This window comes from Diceros bicornis, chromosome 5 (assembly GCF_020826845.1).
Source record: "Diceros bicornis minor isolate mBicDic1 chromosome 5, mDicBic1.mat.cur, whole genome shotgun sequence".
Taxonomy (NCBI): Eukaryota; Metazoa; Chordata; class Mammalia; order Perissodactyla; family Rhinocerotidae; genus Diceros; species Diceros bicornis.
In genome coordinates this window covers 79,808,777-79,827,630 of record NC_080744.1, presented here as the reverse complement: position 1 = coordinate 79,827,630, position 18,854 = coordinate 79,808,777, and the positions used below count along the sequence as shown (strand labels likewise).

Sequence of the window (18,854 nt, the reverse complement as noted above, 5' to 3'; positions counted from 1 at the left end):
TGGAAAGTGGGGGTGTTGAAATCTCCAATTATTATTGTTGAATTGTCTACTTTTTCCGCCTTCAATTCCATCTGTTTTTGCTCTTTTGGGGCTCAGACGCTATGTGCATATATGTTTCTAATTGTTAGACTTTCTTGATCGATTGACCCTTGTGTCGGTATAAAATATTCTTCTTTGTATCTAGTAACAATTTTTCTCTGAAAGTCTATTTTGTCTGATATTAGTATAGCCATTCCAGCTTTCTTTTTTTTTTTTTTTTTGGTGGGGAAGATTGGCCCTGAGGTAACACCTGTTGCCAATCTTCCTCTTTTTGCTTGAGGAGGAGTAACCCTGAGCTAACATCCGTGCCCATTTTCCTCTATTTTGTATTTGGGATGCTGCCATAGCATGGCTTGATGTGTGGTGTAGGTCTGCACATGGGATCTGAACCTATGAACCTTGGGCTGCCGAAGCAGAGTGCACCGAACTTAACCACTAGGCTATGGGGCCAGCCCCTAAAGTGTGTTTCTTGTAGATAGCATATAGTTGGATCATGTTTTTATATCCATTTTGCTAAACTTTGTCTTTTGTTTGGAATGTTTAGTATAGTCACATTTAACGTAATTACTGATAAGGTAGGATTTATGGATGCCGTTTTCCTATTTGTTTTCTGTATGTCTTATGTCTTTTTTTATTTCTCTGTTACTGCTTTCTTCTGTGCTATGTATTTTCTAGTGTACTCTTTTAATTTATTTATTTCTTTTTCTATATTTTAAAAAGTTATTTTCTTAATGGTTGTCCTGGGGATTACAATTAACTTCTTAACTTAAAATAATCTAGGTAAAATTAATACCAATTTAATTTCAATAGTACACCAAAACTATCCTCTAATATAGCTCCATTCTCTCCCTCCTCCTTTGTGTTATTATTGTCATACAAATTACATATTTATACATTACAAGCCCATCAACAGTTTATAATTTTTGCTGTATGCAGTTGTCTTTAAAATCAGATAGAAGAAAGAGTCTCAAGTAAAAATATTTTTTAATTAAAACATTTTTAATATTAAAAAATGTAAAAATATTTTAAAGTCTCATATATTCAATTACATAGTTGTCTTTACCAGTGTTCTTTATTTCTTTGTGTGGATTCAAGTTACTGTCTACTATCCTTTCATTTCAGCCTGAAGGACTCTTTTGGTATTTTTTGTAATGCATGTATGCTAGTGATGATTTCTCAGTTTTTGTTTATGTGAGAATGCCTTAATTTCTCCTTCATTTTTGAAGGATAGTGTTGTTGGATATAGAATTCTTGGTTAATAGTCTTTCTTTCAGCCCTTTAAATGTCTTCCCTCTGCCTTCTGATCTCCACGATTGCTGATGATAAGTCACAGGTTAATCTTATTGAGGATTCCTTGTATGTGATGAGTTTCTTTTCTCTGGCTCCTTTCAGAATTCTCTCATTGTCTTCGTCTCTCAACAGTTTGATTACTGTGTGTCTAGGTGTGGACTACCTTCAGTGTATCCTACTTGGAGTTTTTTGAGCTCCTTAAATGTGAAGATTAATATTTTTCATAAAATTTGAGAATTTTTCAGTCATTATGTCTTCAAATATTCTGTGTCCCTTTCTCTCTCTTCTTTCCTTCTGGGACTTTATCATATGTTGGTATGCTTAATGGTTTCTCATAGGTCTCTGAGGCTCTGTTCATTTTTCTTCACTGTTTGCTTTCTGTTCCTCAGACTGGATAATCTCAATTGACTTATTTTCAAGTTCACTGACTCTTACTTCTGCCATTTCAAATATGTTGTTGAGCCCTTCTAGTAAATTTTTTATTTCAGTCATTGTACTTTTCAACTCCAGAGTTTCATTATTTTTTAAAATTTCTGTCTGTTTATTTATATTATCTATTTGGTGAGACATTGTTCTCATACTTTCCTTTAGTTCTTCAGACATGGTTTTCTTTGGTGAAGATATTCATAATAGCCAATTTAAAGTCTTTGTCCAATAAATCCAATGCCTGGGCTTCCTCAAGGGCAGTTTCTATTAACTGCTTTTTTTCCCCTATATATTGGCCATATTTTTCTGTTGCTTTGCATGTCCTGTAATTTTTTGTTGGAATCTGGACATTTCGAATAATATAACGTGGCAACCCTAGAAATCATATCCTTGCCCCACTCTCCAAGGTTTGTTGGTGGTGGTGTTTCTTGTTGTGGTTGTTTTGTTCATTTAGTGACTTTGCTGGACTAATTCGGTAAAGTCTGTATTTTTGTCATGTGTGGCCACTGAAGTCTCTGCTTAGGTAGTTTAGTGGTCAGCTAATTATTGGACAGAGATTTCCTTAAATGTTTGGAACCATTAAGTCTCCCAGCCTTTGCTGAGAGGCTGTGTGTGTTGGGGGATGCCTTCAACATTCTGATAGGTAGTTTACAACTCTTCCTTAACCTTCACTTTCTGCTTGCACTGAACCTCAAGGTCACCCAGAAGCGAGAGATTAGGGCCTTCTCAGGTGTTTCCTGAGCATGTACACAGTCCTACATGTGCACATGGCATTCTGGAGTCCCAAGAATGTCGAAGTTTTTCAAGGCATCATACGGAGCCCCATTCTCCACTTTTCCTTTTAATTTTTCTGGTTAGCCGCTTGTTAGCCCCAATGGGTTTCACTGCCTCAAGCAGCTTGTGATGCTAAACAATTGTTACTGATTGTTTCTGACAAATGCCCTAGGGATAGGGCTGTTTGCACAGAGTGAGATCCTGAGCCAGCCAGGTCAAATAAAGACAAGCACTGTAAATGGAGCTTTTCAGGGTGCTGCCAACAGGTCAAATAATGACAATTATCTGAGGATAGGGCTTTTGAGGAGCTCTAAGCCCATTAGCGGCTGCTAGTCAACTGGTTTTCAATACTACTTTAGTTACGAGGCTGTTGGTTTACAAGGCTACGGCAGAGTTGGAGAGAAGGGGATGGGAACTGGGCAAGTCAAAATACTATAAAGCTCACCGTTCTAAGATTCAGTAATTTTTTTGTACAAACATTCTTTGTATTGTTGCAAGCCTTTGGTTAATTTCTGGAGTTCTGGAAAGGTTGGTTTTGACAAATTATAGCCACTGCTCACCTTTTATGGAGAAACAGATTATCTGCCATTCTGCAAGTGCTTCTACCAGTTTATTTTTATCTCTCATTATCCTGAATTGATCTCTTCAGCCTCCAGTTGTCAAAATCCTTGAGTACAGTGCAGTATTTTCATCAAATATCTTACCAGTAATATGACAAGGTGGTGCAAAAGGCCAAGCGTACATTAGAAACGGTACATACATAAGTACAGGCCCTGATATTTTTTAAAAGTACTGCTCCAAGGTCTTCTCCCATGTGTGGATATATATTTGAAGTGTCAAAGATCTTCTAATTCCTCATTTTATGTGAGAGCTAAAACTTATGGATAAATGAAAGTGAAATAGATTTAGACCTGCTTTCCTACCAAAGTGACTGTGAAATTATGTTGGGAGCCCAAACTAGGAGACTGTTTTGTTCTAATCTTACGTGCTAATTAATTTGAAAATGCAGTGTTTAAATAGAGGTACAAGAGGGATGCACTGTGGAGGGAGGGTGTTAATGTTTGATAATTCTGCCTGGTGGATGCACAGGCACTTGTTATCTGTACTCTTCATATATACATCCTATACACACACATACACACACACACACAAACAAACAGGCAGTCCTTGCTCTGCAAGTTCAGATATGCCTGATGTTAGCTACTATGGCTCAGTTAAATAATACCAGTTGCTCAACAGTATGGTTCAAATTTCAGCTATCATGGCATATTAACTGTAAGAAAATGCATATAGCGCAAACGCACGTAGTATAAACTTCGCTGCTAGCTCTTTAGTCCACAAAGCACAACACAATAACATGTGCATCATGATCAGTGACCAATCACAGTAGTTCTTTCAAAGTCTGTTAGTCATTGGTCACTGCTGCACCTGTTATTCAGTTTATGCAGCCAACTGTGCAGTTGTGTTGCCTCCTCTTCTCCCAGTGATAAACCTGTACAACATTGCATAAAAATGGGTAATTGAAAGAGGGAATTAGCCAGCAAGATGAAAGTGCAGCAAAGAAAAAACAATAAAGATGGAAATGAAGTAAAATTCGAATGGAATGTAAATGGAGTTACAGAAAAAATAGGCAACTGTGGGAATGTTGACTCTGCTGCCTTTCCAGAGACTCTAGACACGCAGCCAGAAGAACTTAGTAAATGTGAACTTGAATGAGGAAAGTGGTTGTGACAAAAAGGATGAGGATGTCCCAGAGGACGTCACATTAAAGGAACTCTCTGATATATTTCATGACATTGAAAGTACAGAGGATAAAATGCTGAAAGTGACCCAAATATGATGCTCTGCCAAGGCATAGAAAAGACGCTCTCTCAGTATATAACAATTCTACTAGCAGAAGACAAGAGCTGTGCAAGTTACTCTTAATAAGTTTTTCTTACAGAGAAATAAAACACTTTAATTCTCAATCTTTGTAATGTTCTAAGTCACACTATTAAGTGATTAGTTTTACTATTTTTTTTTTTTATTTCTCTATACATTATCTCCATCAGTGAAGAGAGTTTGGAATGTTTTGACAAAATTTTTAAAGGTCATGGAACAATCTCCATTTTTCCCAATGATTACGAAGATAGTTTCGCGTGGTTCAGGTCATTTCCACAATCCTGAACTGCCTGGCATGCAAGCGAGGACTGCATATATGTATATATATACACACATACACATATATACGCATTGTATATGTGTACGTATATACATATACATGCATTTTATATATACACCAAGTCTGCAAACACTTCAGGCTAGAACTGATGGTTACAAGCTATTAAGTGGTAATTATAAATTAAAAAATTAATTTTTTCCTCTCTGGAAGCTTGTCGTTAGGATCCCTTTGGAGCAGAAACGGTCGGAGATGAGTTCCCGTCAGCCGCCGAGGAAACTGAGGCACGCGGGGGCGCCGGGCCTGGGCGGCGCCGGTGGGCGGGGGCGGCGCCCCGGCCTCACCCCGCCGCTCCCGGAGCCGGCACACCGCCAACCCGGCCGCCTGTGAGGCCCGCGCCGCCCGCGGCTTGCGGGGTCGGAGGGGGGCGGTGCGGGAGGCGGCGGCGGGAGCGGCGGGCCACGCACGGCGGCGGCGGGAGCGGCCGGGCACGCACGGCGACGGCGGCGGCGGGAGCGGGGGTCCTGGCCACGCACGGCCGCGGTGGCGGCGGCTTCGGGAGCGGGAGCGGCGGGAGCTGTGGCGGCGGATGGCCCAGAGCTGATCTATGCGGCGCTTGGAGGGGCTGTGTCTGCGGCGCCGGCGGCGGCGGCGGCGGGGCCCTGCCCGCGAGCGGAGCGGGGACAAGATGAAGTACCAGAAATACCTGACGGTGCTGCAGATGGCCATCGGCGTCACCCCCTCCAACCGCGGCAGCCTCCTGCCGCTCAAGAGGAAGCTGTGGTGAGGGCGCGGCGGGCGCGGGGCCGCAGCCCGGACCGGGCGCGGGTTGGGGCCGGGGCCGGGGCCGGGGCGGGCCGGCGGCGGCCGGGCCCGACGGGCGCGGAGAGCGCCGGGCGCAGCAGCCATTTCGGAGCCCCCTGGGCCGAGCGCCTCGGCGTCCCGCGCTCGCACGGTCGTTTTCCGCTGCGACCCTCGGCGGTGCCCGGCGACACGCAGAGCGGCGCGCCGCGGGAGGGAGGGGCCGGAGCCGCCGGCTGACGGGCGCCCGGGCACCCACCGTCTCCCGCCGGTGTCTGTCCCTTCAGCTCCATTGCAGCGAGTTCGGGCTCGGGATTGCAAGCCAGGCTTTCTTGCAGGCAGCGAAAAATTTAGCATCACAGTATGCGTTTTCTGTTATTTCTCAAAACCCGTCTGCTCTTGGGTACCTAGTAAAGGACGAGCCGCTCCCACAGTAAGGGGAATAAGTTGCGAGATTATAATAAGGGGAATAAATTGCGAGATTATAATTGCATTATCAAGGACTATATTTTATCTGCATGTGTCTTAGTTCCTCCGACCTGGAAACTGTTATTGGGGTAACAGGAAAAGAACGCCTTTAGAGAAGAATGTCTGGACGTTATCCAGGTCAGGTTTACATAGTTGATTATCTCTCAGATTGTATTGCCTTTTATTAGTATTTAAATATGTCATATGGAATCCCAGTGGCTGCCTAGGCACTCTCTGGACTTGCGACTTAGGCGTAAGGTGCTATGACAAAAGAAATAGTCAAGTAAAGGGATGGTGACTAAAGAAAAAAGATGCCAGTGATCTTGGTATTCAGTGGTCATTTTAATTTTAAAATTTGTGGTCAATGTAGTTCATAAAGGTTTTATACAATTCAATTGAACATAGTCTAATTTAATTTTAAGGTTATAGAGAAAAGGAAGTAAGGCTGTTTTTAGGCATTTGGGGAAAGTAATTTCTGCTATATCAGACAAATGAGAAAATGATCCAAGGAATATAAAGATTGAGCACCCAAAAAAAAAGAGGAGTTAAAAAAAAAGAATCCCAAGAGTAGAGAATTTTCGAGATAAGACCAAAAAGTATAGGCAGCAAAGTTCAGATTTAGCTGTGCCACTTACTGTGTGACCTGAAGCAAGTTACTGGAGTATCTGTTTCTTCCTCTGTAAAATGAGAATGTTATCTACCTCATGGGGTCATATGCAGATCAACTGAGATAATGAATATGAAGTGCCTGCCACTATGTCTGGCTCAATAATAGATACTTAGTAAATGTTAGTGTCTTCCTCCTTACCCCCCACCTCAATTTGTTTAAAAAAAGAGAAATTTATTCTGCAAAAGGTAGTTTAACTTGATGAACAGCAACTGACAACACATCGAAGACTAGACTGGTAAAAATTGGCAGTAATTGAATTAATAAATGTCCATGGAAGAAGATTTTGCAAATATATGAAGATTATGTCGCTATTATGAAGCAAGAAACAGTAACATTTGAAGATGACTTTTCAGATTGATGGTGTACAGGAAAAATAAAAAGAGATCAGCACCAACAGTCTTATCCCCACCCTCCCACCACCATGTTTTTCTCCTGGGCACTTAGCAATATCTAACCCACTACATACTTTACTTCATTTTCATATATGTCGCCTCTCACCGCACTAGCATTTGCATGGGGACAGGGCTTTTGTCTGTTTAGTTCATTACTAAATCCCCTGCAACTAGTATCTGGTGCAAAATAGGTTCTAGAAAGACATATGTTGAATAAATGAATTCTTAATAATGCATAACTGGGAAAGAAAATTTTCTCGATGTTAAATTTAAAAACTAAGATGTCGGAATAATGTCTGAGGAGCCATTAGGCATGAATATTAGCAGCACTTGGTCACAAAGCCAGGAAACTAGATTTATTCTTTTTCATAATTGGAGTGCTACTTCTGAAAATACATTCCTCAATACAAAGTTTGTGAAGAGAGAACTTGATAAGATAAAATCCAGGTAACTTTTTTACTCTGGGGAGTCACATTTGAGGCAGGCAGTGAACTGGGGACAGGATTAACAACTGTCTTACTAGGAGACGGCCTGGGAAAGGGCAGGGGGATTTTGTTGAACTTTTCCACAATCTTAAACAAGCATTTCAGAATTTCCACTCAGCGTTAAGTGAATTTGCAAACGTTTATCTAGTTTCTACAGTGGGAAAGTGAGGAGCATACGCTACAAAAACTGTGGAGTGGGTGGTACTTTTAAACACAGATGTCACAGATGTATAATCCTTTTTTTTTTTCTTTAAGTTAGAGAATATTGTGCTGCTTGATTAATCTATCTGTTATATCCTCTGGAATTGATTTTGTAGATAACATTTCATTTCGCCAGTGTCGTAGCAACTGCACGTGGAGAATTTGACACGGAAGGCACCGTTACATGGCTAGAAGATATGAGGGTGTGGGTTCTGACTCCAGAATGGTGGGTGGGAACCAATAGCAGATATATGTCAGCAGTGTATGTCAGACCTTGAAATGCACCAGCTTATGCCCATTTACAAGATGTGAGGGTATACTATGATAATTGGTTGTGGCATATATGAAGATTTATATGAAGATGTTTATGAAAATGTGTATACTCTCTGTGTTTCTCTCTCTTTAAATTATTGCAGTCTGTGTGGAAAGACAGCATGCCTGCAAAGCTTATGCCAGTGTAAGTAAAGGGTAGGGTTGAATGATCCAGTGCTTTATCTCCACACTTCTATCTAGTTTGGCCATTTGTGCTCATCAGCTTTCCTTTGCGCAACATCTTTCTGTCTTTGTGATTGGCTCTGTAAATCCTTTAAGGAGTATTATGTTTGCAGACCAATTTAGGTGGAAGCAAAAGCAAACAAACATCCAGACCCGAATCAGTGAAGCCTGCAGGAACCCTTTTCTCCTTGTCTTCTTCGCCAAGAAATTTAGGAAGTAGGAGTATTTGCAGCGTTTGGTTCTGAATCATTACTGTTTAAGAACCTGGAACTAAGGCCTCTTACTTCTGCCTGAGGTAGGCATGAATTTGTGCAGCCTGCTGCCTTCCTTTGGGGGCTTGCTTTAGTTGCCAATGATGGAAAGAAGCAGTAGGGCACTGTATTTCCTAGAGCTGCCATAACAGATTACCACAAACTTGGTGGCTTAAAACAACAGAAATTTATTCTCTCCCAGTTCTGGAGGCAGGAAGTCTGAAATTAAGGTGTAGGCAGGGCTACGCTCCCTCGAAAGCTCTCAGGGAGAATCCTTCCCCTCTTCCAGCCTCTGCTGGCTCCAGGCGTTCCTTGTGGCCATTTATCACTTCAGTCTATCTCTGCATCTTCACATGGCCTTCTCTGTGTATCTGTCTTCTCCTCTTCTGTCTCTTATAAGGACACTTGTTGTTGGATAATCCAAGATCTCATCTTGAGATCCTTAATTACATCTGCAAGGACCCTTTTTAAAAATAGAGTCACATCCACATGTTCCTGAGGTTAGGAAGTGTGGGGAGGAGGGGCACCCTTCAACCTAGGACAGGCACCAAGGCCAGCTCCTTGCTATTCAGTGCTGTGAGGCCCAGATAATAGCTGCTCCTCTCTATTTTATGTGAAATGTGAAAAGTATTTTCATAATAATTTTATTGTTGTCAAGAGTTTATTTTTGCACTGAGTGCTGTTAGGATTGTTTATTAGTATAGCAATTAGTATACTAATTGCTAATTAGTATACTAATTAGTATATTGCTATGCTAATATACTACTAGGGGAAAAAAGGAGTGTCATTTCATTGTCTTCATGCTTCCAAATATAATTCTCCTGGTTATTTGATTCAGTAATTATTGAAGGCCATGTAGTATCAATTCATTCATTCAAGTAGTCGTCCAGTAATCAGATTCTGAAAATAATAAGAGCTGCCAGGACCTGTATAAGTGCTTTCCAAGCATCTTCTCATTTAACCTGTAGCACCCCTGTGAGGTAGGTGCTGTATTTCCCGTTTTACAAATGAGGTCATTGACTTGCCCAGAGTCACACATCAGGTTTTATGTCAGTTGTTGGGGTTAAAAACACAGTTGAGCAGGGATATGACAGTCTAGAAAGGGAGAACTGAAAACAGGTACAGAATGACTGGGAAATGACTTGTAGAATGTTGTTTTTCCAAGAGTTGTCTATGGCTCACTCATGGATCACAGAGGTCCCCCTGATGAGATGGAAATGGCTCTAAAATCCAAGTACTTGGTTTCCTTAATAAGCAAATTATAGGCAATTACACACATTATTATTTATAAATACAGATAGGGGCCATTTAATATTAACCCATTAAGTGAGCTATTAAGGTTTCTGAAGCCTGATAGTTATGAACAAAAATTAGCATTTTACTAGCTTTTACTGAAGTATATCCTTCAGGATTCAGTATCCTTCTAAAGTCAGCTGCCTTGCTCTACTTAGTATCTCGAGGTTCCTATTCTGACACCCTTGTTTGTATTCCCCTAGTTTGGGGAAGGATGCTTTGCTATCACTCATTAGTGTTATCTTCAGTTGGTTGTGGCTGTCAGTTGCTGACATTTTAAAATTAATATCTTGCAAAAGGATTATTAGGTGTTACTCTTGTTGATAGTTTTGTTGTTATATAACTGCTTTGTTTTTACCATCTTGATTATTTTTGCCTAATTCTTTATTGTTGGGTTCTTTTTGGATAGAAGTTAGAAGTGGGTGAAGTAGATGAGCATGTGAGTTCTGTCCTCAGTGAACCACAGTCGGAAATGTTTGTAAGCCGAAGCTCCTGAGTTATAAACGAAATGAGAGGGTGGACCCTGGGTTGCTGCCTTCCAAGCATATCAGCCATGCCCATAAGTAAGAACGTGGCCCCATCAGAGAAATGGTGAAAGGACTAGAGAGAGGCAGAAATTTTCCTCCCAGTTGCCCCCGAGGATGATTCAGTGGAATTGAGAATTAGGAAAAGAAAAGTTTCCTTGTAAGCTAAATATTGATTTCCCCAGACTTCAAGGGAAAATATCCAAGATGCTTATACCTCAGTTTCGAACTTTATTTCCCTGTTGTCAAGGACCATTCCCCTAAGTATTTGGGGAATAATTCTCAAAGTCTGAGTTACTCAGTTCACAACCACATCATCAGGTTGGGGGAGAGTCGTACCTTGGGATTAAAAACACTCCTTATATTCCACATCAGGAAGAACTGCCCTTGGTGGACTATTTGTACCCAAATAGTACAGCTCTTCTCACTTCAGTTGTAGATATGCTTCTGTATTCTTGTGAGTGTCTAGCAAAAACTATTTGAACACACATATCTCCACTCTAGGACAAATATTAAGTCTCAGAAACAGTAATAATACAAAAGAGAAGTGACCTGTTAAATTCACCTATACCTTAAGACTCTTTCTGCTTACAACATGAGTTAACATTCTGTAATATTATCTGGGCCTATGTTTATTCCTTTTCTTTATCCCCCACCAATGAAAGGGGGGTCATTACTGAGCCCTGTTCTTTTTAATAGTTGACCTCTCAGCTTCACAAAGACCTGGTCAAAGCTGTCAAGTTACTGAAATTACTCCATAGGACCTGGTTCAATTCTTAAACAAGGCACCATTCTCCTGCTGAGTCTGTGAGTAGGGTTGGTACAGACCTGATATTCACCTGGTGTATACCAGTTCAGCTCTATGAGTTATTAAATGTTTTTGTTAAAACGATCCTGGGGCCGGCCCCGTGACTTAGCGGTTAAGTGCGCGCGCTCCGATGCTGGCGGCCCGGGTTCAGATCCCGGGCGTGCACTGACACCCCGCTTCTCTGGCCATGCTGAGGCCGCGTCCCACATACAGCAACTAGAAGGATGTGCAGCTATGACATACAACTATGTACTGGGGCTTTGGGGGAAAAAATAAATAAATAAAATTATAAAAAAAATTAAAAAAAAACGATCCTGGTAGGGAGGGCGTGGGTCCATTCTTCTAGTTATATTTAGGATTATTTTTTTCTGTTTTACGTTGTCACTGGATTTAGTATTACATTGAGTTAAGTCTGATAAACTTCTTGGCTGATAAATTTATAAAATTTAGTGGCTATAGATTCTTATTGCAGACTATGTTTTAGGCTTGGAAAAAAGGAAAATAGTGATGCCTTTCTAAGTCAGATGAGAGAAAACTTACAAAAAGTTTCTTTGTCAAAAAAAGTTTATATTACATTTGTATGAATTTCTTATAATATGATCACACCACATAACCAGCACTATCAAAATAAAGTGAGAGGAAATAAAGAGAATTTAAGACTTGTATGTTGTTTTACAATTCTGTTTTAATTTCCCATATGCCTTTTTTTCTTGAATGAAGTTCTTCGTTATTTTCATGGAAGTTTTTACCCTGCAGAGAAGAGAACAAAACTGTACAAGGTGCTTCTTTTTGTAATGAGAATAATGAAAGTGGCATCATCAGAATTTTACTCTGGGAAGTGACTTGAAAGGTGGACGCATTGGAAATTCAATGAAATAACAAAAATATAAATTTAAAAAACTGCAACAAAAAAATAATAGTCTGAGTAAACAATAAAGAATACCATCAGTGGGCCAGCATTTTTGAGGAATTTCTGAAATGGACTTAGTAGATAGGGATAGATTTACTGAGAGAAAAACCTTTCGGAAATCATTGTCCAGAGAATGTGCAAGAGAAGATTCATGCAAAGGTAGAGGTAGATAGCTTGTGGTAGCATCAAGGAATGGAAGAAGTGGAGGACAGTTGGGGAATTAATCAGATTTGATACACTAGATTGGTTGACCCCCCTCATCCTCACTAATTTGTGACAAGTAGTGAATAGCAGTGTTGCTTTCTCACTTACTGAAGCAGTGAATATTGGCGCTAGGGCCAGAGAGACAGGGCTGTACCTGAGATAGGTACTGAGTCCTTTGACCCAAAAGAGAAGTTACCTCACAAACCTCCCGCGGCATGTCCCATCTCTGCCAGTTTACCAAAGGCAGGCCATAGTAAACACTACAGTGGGGAAACAGATGTTTCCCAATACAAATATAAGTAGACATTAAAAAATCGAACAGAGAAAGGTGTTAAGAGAATGACCATATTGAACAAACAGGAGAACTAATCCCTGAGAAAATAGAAAAATATTGAATTAACAGGATTATTTTCAGAAAGATTCAAGAAAATATTGTATTAAAAAATATAGTAGACTCTTTAGAAATTTAAAATGTGTTCATTGAAATAAAAGAGAATGGTTGAATTGACAAAATCAAAAAGCAAATTAGTAATCTAGAGGAGTAAGCTAAAGGATCACAAAAGTACAAAGGGATCAGAACTATGAAAGAAAAGTTAGGAGACCCTAAAACTATTTCCAAGGGGTGGGAGAGGATGGGGGGTTACTTTTGGTGTGAGATGTGGTGATGCTGGGAAAGAAGGGAAATGAAGATGTGTTAATGTCATTTCTTGTGTAGGAGGAGATAAGAATACCAATGAACCCTAGATGTTGATAGAAAAATATGAGTTTATATATGTGTGTGTGTGTATATATGTGTGTATATATATGTGTGTATATATATAAATGTGTGTGTGTGTAGTTAGTTAGCTAGAGTTAGAGTTGCTCTAATAAGATGTATAACTTTCAAACTACTAATTGGAAGGGGAAAAAGTCCAGGGGTGGGTGGGGACAAAACTCAATCATACTAAAAAGGCAGGAAAAAAAAGAACATTTAAATTTTCACAAACCATGAAACAAGATGGCAGGAATAAATCTAAACATATCAGTAAATACAATACATTTGAATAATTTAAGTTCCTTTCGAAAGATACTGATTCTCAGATTTGGTTATAAAAGAAAATCCAGCTACATGCTGTTTACCAAGACTTGAAGGTACACTAAAAGAAGAGAGAAACAGACAAATGGAAAGGTTGAAAATACAAGCATAGAAAATACAAGCCAGAAAAAGGTTAATATAAAAATGTAGATGGGGAAAATTATCAGGCAAAATAGCATTTAAGGTAAAATCTTTAATTGGCGCAGAGACTTCTCTCTCTTTTTTTTTTTGTGAGGAAGATCAGCCCTGAGCTAACATCCACGCCAATCCTCCTCTTTTTGCTGAGGAAGACTGTCCCTGAGCTAACATCTATTGCCAATCCTCCTCTTTTTTTTTTCCCCCCTTTTTGTCCCCAAGGCCCCAGTAGATAGTTGTATGTCATAGTTGCACATCCTGCTAGTTGCTGTATGTGGGACACAGCCTCAGCATGGCCAGACAAGCGGTGCATTGGTGCGTGCCCGGGATCTAAACCCAGGCTGCCAGTACCAGGCTGCCAGTAGCAGAGCACGCACACTTAACCGCTAAGGCACAGAGCTGGCCCCCAGAGACTTTTCATATGATAAAAGGTTAAATGCCTAAGATTTGAGTTATAAACATTAAGGCATCTAATAAATTTAAAATATATAAAGGAAAAACTAATGATATGCAAAGATCAATTGACAAATCCATATTCATGTTGGGAAACTCTATAATAGTCTTTTTTGTAGAAACTAGCATTTCAGCAAGACAAATATGATGAAGGACACTGAGAAGTTGAGTTATAAAGAATAAAATAAAATGATAAAATTGTCCTTGTATTTAAGGACCCCCAAATGGGCATTCTTATATATTGTTGATGGAAGTATAAATTGGTAAAGCCTTTTTGAAAGGCAGTACCTGGCAACGTCTAGGAACCTCTGACCCTGTGATTTATTTCCAGGAAGCTTTCCTAAGTAAATATTGAGTTTGTACCCAAAGATGTTGTCAAAGATGTTCATTGCTTTATGATTGATAGCAAACATTTGAAAACTAAGCTAAATACCTATTAGTAGCAGAGTGGTTGAATAAATTGTGGCACACCTATACTATGGAATACTGTTTAGGCATTAAAAAGAATGAAATAGAGCTGTATGGGTTATTATGAGAAGAACTTCAAGATATATTATTAACTGAAAAGAGTAAGGTGCAGGAAAATGTGAACAATTTGGTCACGTTTCTAAAAAATTTCAAAGGGAGATTAACACGTACATAGATAAGCATGAGCATTTCTCTGAGAGGTTATGCAAAGAACTGTTCATAGTGATTGTCCTTAGGAAAAGGTCTGGGGATTTGGGATGAAGGGGAAGAGGGAGGCTTTTACTTTTCATTTTTCTATCTTTTTATACTCTTCAAATATTCTAACTGTATGGATATAGTACTTTTATTTTAAACTGTGGCTGTGCCTAAACTAGTCTGTTTTATGGTATTATTTACTCCTATCCTATTATTATATAAACCAGATTTATTTTGCTAATAGTCCATCCTGTGGGTCCTTTTCAACAATGAGAGACCTATTTTATCCCTTTCAGACAATAACATTTTAAATATAAAAAGTAGGTCATGAAGGTTGATAAATATATGAACATGGAATGTATTGTAACTAGGAGATCTGATCATAAAATAAGGAAACTAATTTTCATAAACCACACTTACAAATCAGTCTCATTAGTGTATAATCTTTATCATCTCTAAGACAATAATCCACTGAGTGGTTTCCTCCCAGGTTCCCAGGGCGCCTTGTCCTAAGGCTGCCACCAGTAGTGACACAGAAATAAGAGAACCCATGACAGTCTTGAGTGTGCATTTATATATGTATGAACATGTATCCCAATGTGCATTCTGTAGATGGCTTAGATTATTTGCCATTTCTTCTTATCGGTATTTTCTTGGTTTCATAGTAATGCTGAATTAAGTGTTGGCTGTCATGCTTAAATTTTTAAAAGTTATTTTCATGCTTAACAAAAGCATCCTGAACAGTATCTGTGGTTGTGCACAATGATAGCTGACTTGCAGTGGGTGTGCCAGGCACTGGGCCGAGCATTTAATCCATACCCAGAGGGAAGTAGATGCCTTGGAGTTACCTAAGAAACTTCAGTGTAGTCTCAATTGCTTCTTTGATGGTTATAGAGTTGACCTTTAGTGAATCTTAATGTTGGAGTATTTGAACTCTGTCAAAAAAGATTTCCAAACTAGCAAGATGCTAAGAAATATTTAGAAGGGGTATCTGATAGAATGTAGCTCCACTGTGGTTCTTAGCTTTTTGGTTGAAAAAGGAGTGACATTTCCAAAGCTATCCTCAAGTAAATGCTTACCTCATACTTGAGAAATATGTTCACCTGTAAACTTGTCTTTTAAAAAAATTTTCCCCTTCTTGCAGGGTAACGCCATCCTCTGAAAATCCTAATGGTGCTACTTCTAGTGTCAGCCAAGGAAAACCTTCTTTAAGACGAATTAAAGGTAGACTACACAGAAGCAAAAGCCTTGATAGCATCGATTTCTGTGAACTCACTGTAAGTGGACTGTTCAGTACTTTTCTAATTTTTTAAAGAATGTGAACTATCTGGTTTCATTTTTTTATTTTCATAAAAATGCAACAGGCTTATTTTGTGGTAATCATTTTTTAGTGAAAAGTGGTTTATCCAACAGATTACCAGCCAGCATACTTTCTTAACTGGTATCCATATGATACATTTATAATAAATGGTTCATAATGATAATTCTGATGCAAAGACCAAAATAAAGAAATGCTTCCTGAACTCTACAATAAAAATTGAATTAAGTTCAGTGGAGTATTAATGGAAATTTCTTTAAAAAATCACAAATCAGTATGTTAGTGGAAGTGAAGACCTAAGTCTTTGATGAACTCCACCCAACTTCCTGGTAATGCCAGAAAATAGAGTTACTCTAAAATTGTTAGGACAGATCCCAATTCAGTTAATGATGGTGCTTTCTTTTCATTCTAAGTGATTAACATTAGTGCTCTTATTTCTTTTCCAGGCCAAGTGACAGGTTTTCATATGGGTATGTGGTAAATTCACGCATGTTTTTGGAGGAACACTGGCACTTTGAGGCCCCACTGTCCTTTCCTGTTGATTGTATTGTCCTAGTCTATAAGAGATACTGCAGTGCCATAAAGGAAGTACTAGAACTTTCTTTACTGTAAGAAGGTTTTACAGGCATACTTCAGAGACATTGCGGGTTCACTTCCAGACCACAGCAATAAAGAAAATATTGCAATAAAGTGAGACACACATTTTTTAGTTTCCCAGTGCATATAAAAGTTATATTTATGCTATACTGTAGTCTATTAAGAGCATTATGTCTAAAAGAACAAAGTACATGCCTTAAAGCATATTTTATTGCCAAAAAATGCTAGCCATCATCTGAGCCTTCAACAAGTCATAATCTTTTTGCTTGTGGAAGATCTTGTAAAAAATGCAGTATCTGCGAAGCGCAATAAAATGAGGTATGCCTGTGTTCACATTTGTGTGTTGTAGGAGTCAATGGCAAATTAGCAGATGTTTACAATGCTTAGTAGACCAGATGTGTTCATTTCTCCCCTTTGAGCTCTGAAAAACTCTGAATTATAAAAGTACCCTTAATCATTATTGTTTCAAAAGGCGGTAACAAAGTATGAAACTAAAGACTGTCTTTTTTGAGGATATGACGTCTGCATCTTTTATCTATAATTGATGAAAATAAAAGTTCAGTAAATGTGGATACCCTATTTTCTTACTTTTAAATTTTTTTTAATTTCGCTACAGTCGTGCACCACATAACGACGTTTCAGTCGACAATGGACTGTATATACGACAGTGGTCCTATAAGATTAGTACCTTATAGCCTGGGTGTGTAGTAGGCTATACCATTTAGGTTTGTGTAAGTACATTCTATGATGTTCACACAATGACAACATTGCCTAACAATGCATTTCTCAGAACGTATCCTTGCTGTTAAGCAACGCATGACTGTAATTATTTTTGCTAAAATAATTTTACTGAGTTATTTTACTTAAAAGTGTGTTTGACCATGTTTTATGACACAAGACTTAAGAAGGTGAACTAGGTGACCTATTAGTAGACATTTAAGCAATAACTGAAAAAAGGAGTAAAAAGACGGTAAATTTTTGCTAAGTAGACCTAACAAAGTGACTGAAGAAAATATAAGTATGGTTTAAAATAAAGTGAATTGCTTTTCAAAAGTGAAACGTTGAATTAATTGAGAAACAAATTTGAATTATTTGTTGGAATATAAAAACGGAAATTGAAATTTTATCAGGTTCTTTTGTGTGATGTTAAACATTGTCATTACTGAAGCATAATTCTATAACTATTTTGGCATGTCATAAAATATGTTTATTTGCTTAAACAGAATCACTGTGGTTGGGAAGAGGTTAAAATTTCTCTAGACTATGACAGAAAAAAAGCTTTACTTCATGTAAGGTTGCCTTCAGTTTCCTAGAAATAGAAATAGATTATTTGAACTATGAGAAGGAGTTGACAATAGAGTTATCTTTTTATCATGATAAATACGTTTAAAAGTTATTGATGGTTTATTCCCTGCCTCGTTCTATGAAAGAGTTGTTCTGGCTGAAGTTAGTATACAGTCCAAAGAAGGAAAAAATGACACTACCCAGGTGCGGTTAACATCTGCAGAATTAATTTCTTTCTTTTTGATGATTTTTCCTGTTTGACTTTATCTCGAAAGTGAAATGTTTTAGCATCTCTGGAGGGAAGACATTTGACTTTGAGGTTAAAAGAGAGGTAAAGTTGAGGATTACGGAAGGTGGATTCTAGGGAGGTGCCATGTGTTCTGGTGTAATGGTTTACTCAGCTTTGTGGACCATGTTGTTTGTGATCTTGCTGTTTTACTTCCTGAAGACTGCATTGAAAGGCCATGGATTTTGGTGTAATGACATTTCACCTATCTGTCAGTAATGGGAATGTATTAATAAAATGCAATTACTGCAATCAGTTTGGGTTTTTTGCAATTTGTTTTTCTTTCTCAGTTTTTCGCAGTCATAGATGGTGGGGCAGCAATTTATATTTATTTTACTCTGAACATTTTTAGGTTGTTAGAAATTTTCACAGTGAACATGTTCATTCCATTTTTAGAAAAGCAATAAACTGGTTTTCTGAACAATAAAGAAATAAAAAGAAGAAGAGCCTACCAGCTTGGCTACTTCCACTTTCTACCAGAAGCTATCACAAGTAATACTATAATATCCAAAATACCTAGGGGCATATAGCATCTTTGGCATGGGGCTAAAAAAGAATTGTTTTCCCTCCAGTCTTAAAACTCTATCTTTTTTAAAAAAAGGAAGTGCTACACTTTTTTTTGAAAAAGGTAGATTAGAAAAGGGTTTCATGGGAGGTAAAAGGTGTTCATATTTGGTTTTAACGTAGTTGACTTTGTAATATAATCGTGGAGAACCAAATTTTAAAACCTTAGCCACAAAGTCTAAAGGGAAGATCCTTAGTAAAGGGTCTGTAATGACTTCCAATTATTAGGGAATGTATGATCCTTATTCCCTTTAGGAAATAGCTTAGCCACCTTTCCACCATAGGTATCT

General features: G+C 38.7%; 1 protein-coding gene across 6 annotated transcripts in view; it reads left to right on the top strand.

Moving 5' to 3' along the window:
- Window positions 1-5,277: 5,277 nt before the first annotated feature.
- The window catches only part of TJP1 (tight junction protein 1), a 233,288-nt gene continuing 219,711 nt past the window's right edge, over window positions 5,278-18,854 (top strand). For all 6 annotated transcript variants that reach the window (XM_058542291.1, XM_058542287.1, XM_058542286.1 and 3 more), the window contains exons 1-2: window positions 5,278-5,470; window positions 15,660-15,792. In XM_058542291.1, coding sequence (XP_058398274.1) covers window positions 5,295-5,470; window positions 15,660-15,792 — 309 coding nt within the window. In that variant the 5' untranslated portion in view covers window positions 5,278-5,294. The remainder of the gene's footprint in view (window positions 5,471-15,659; window positions 15,793-18,854) is intronic.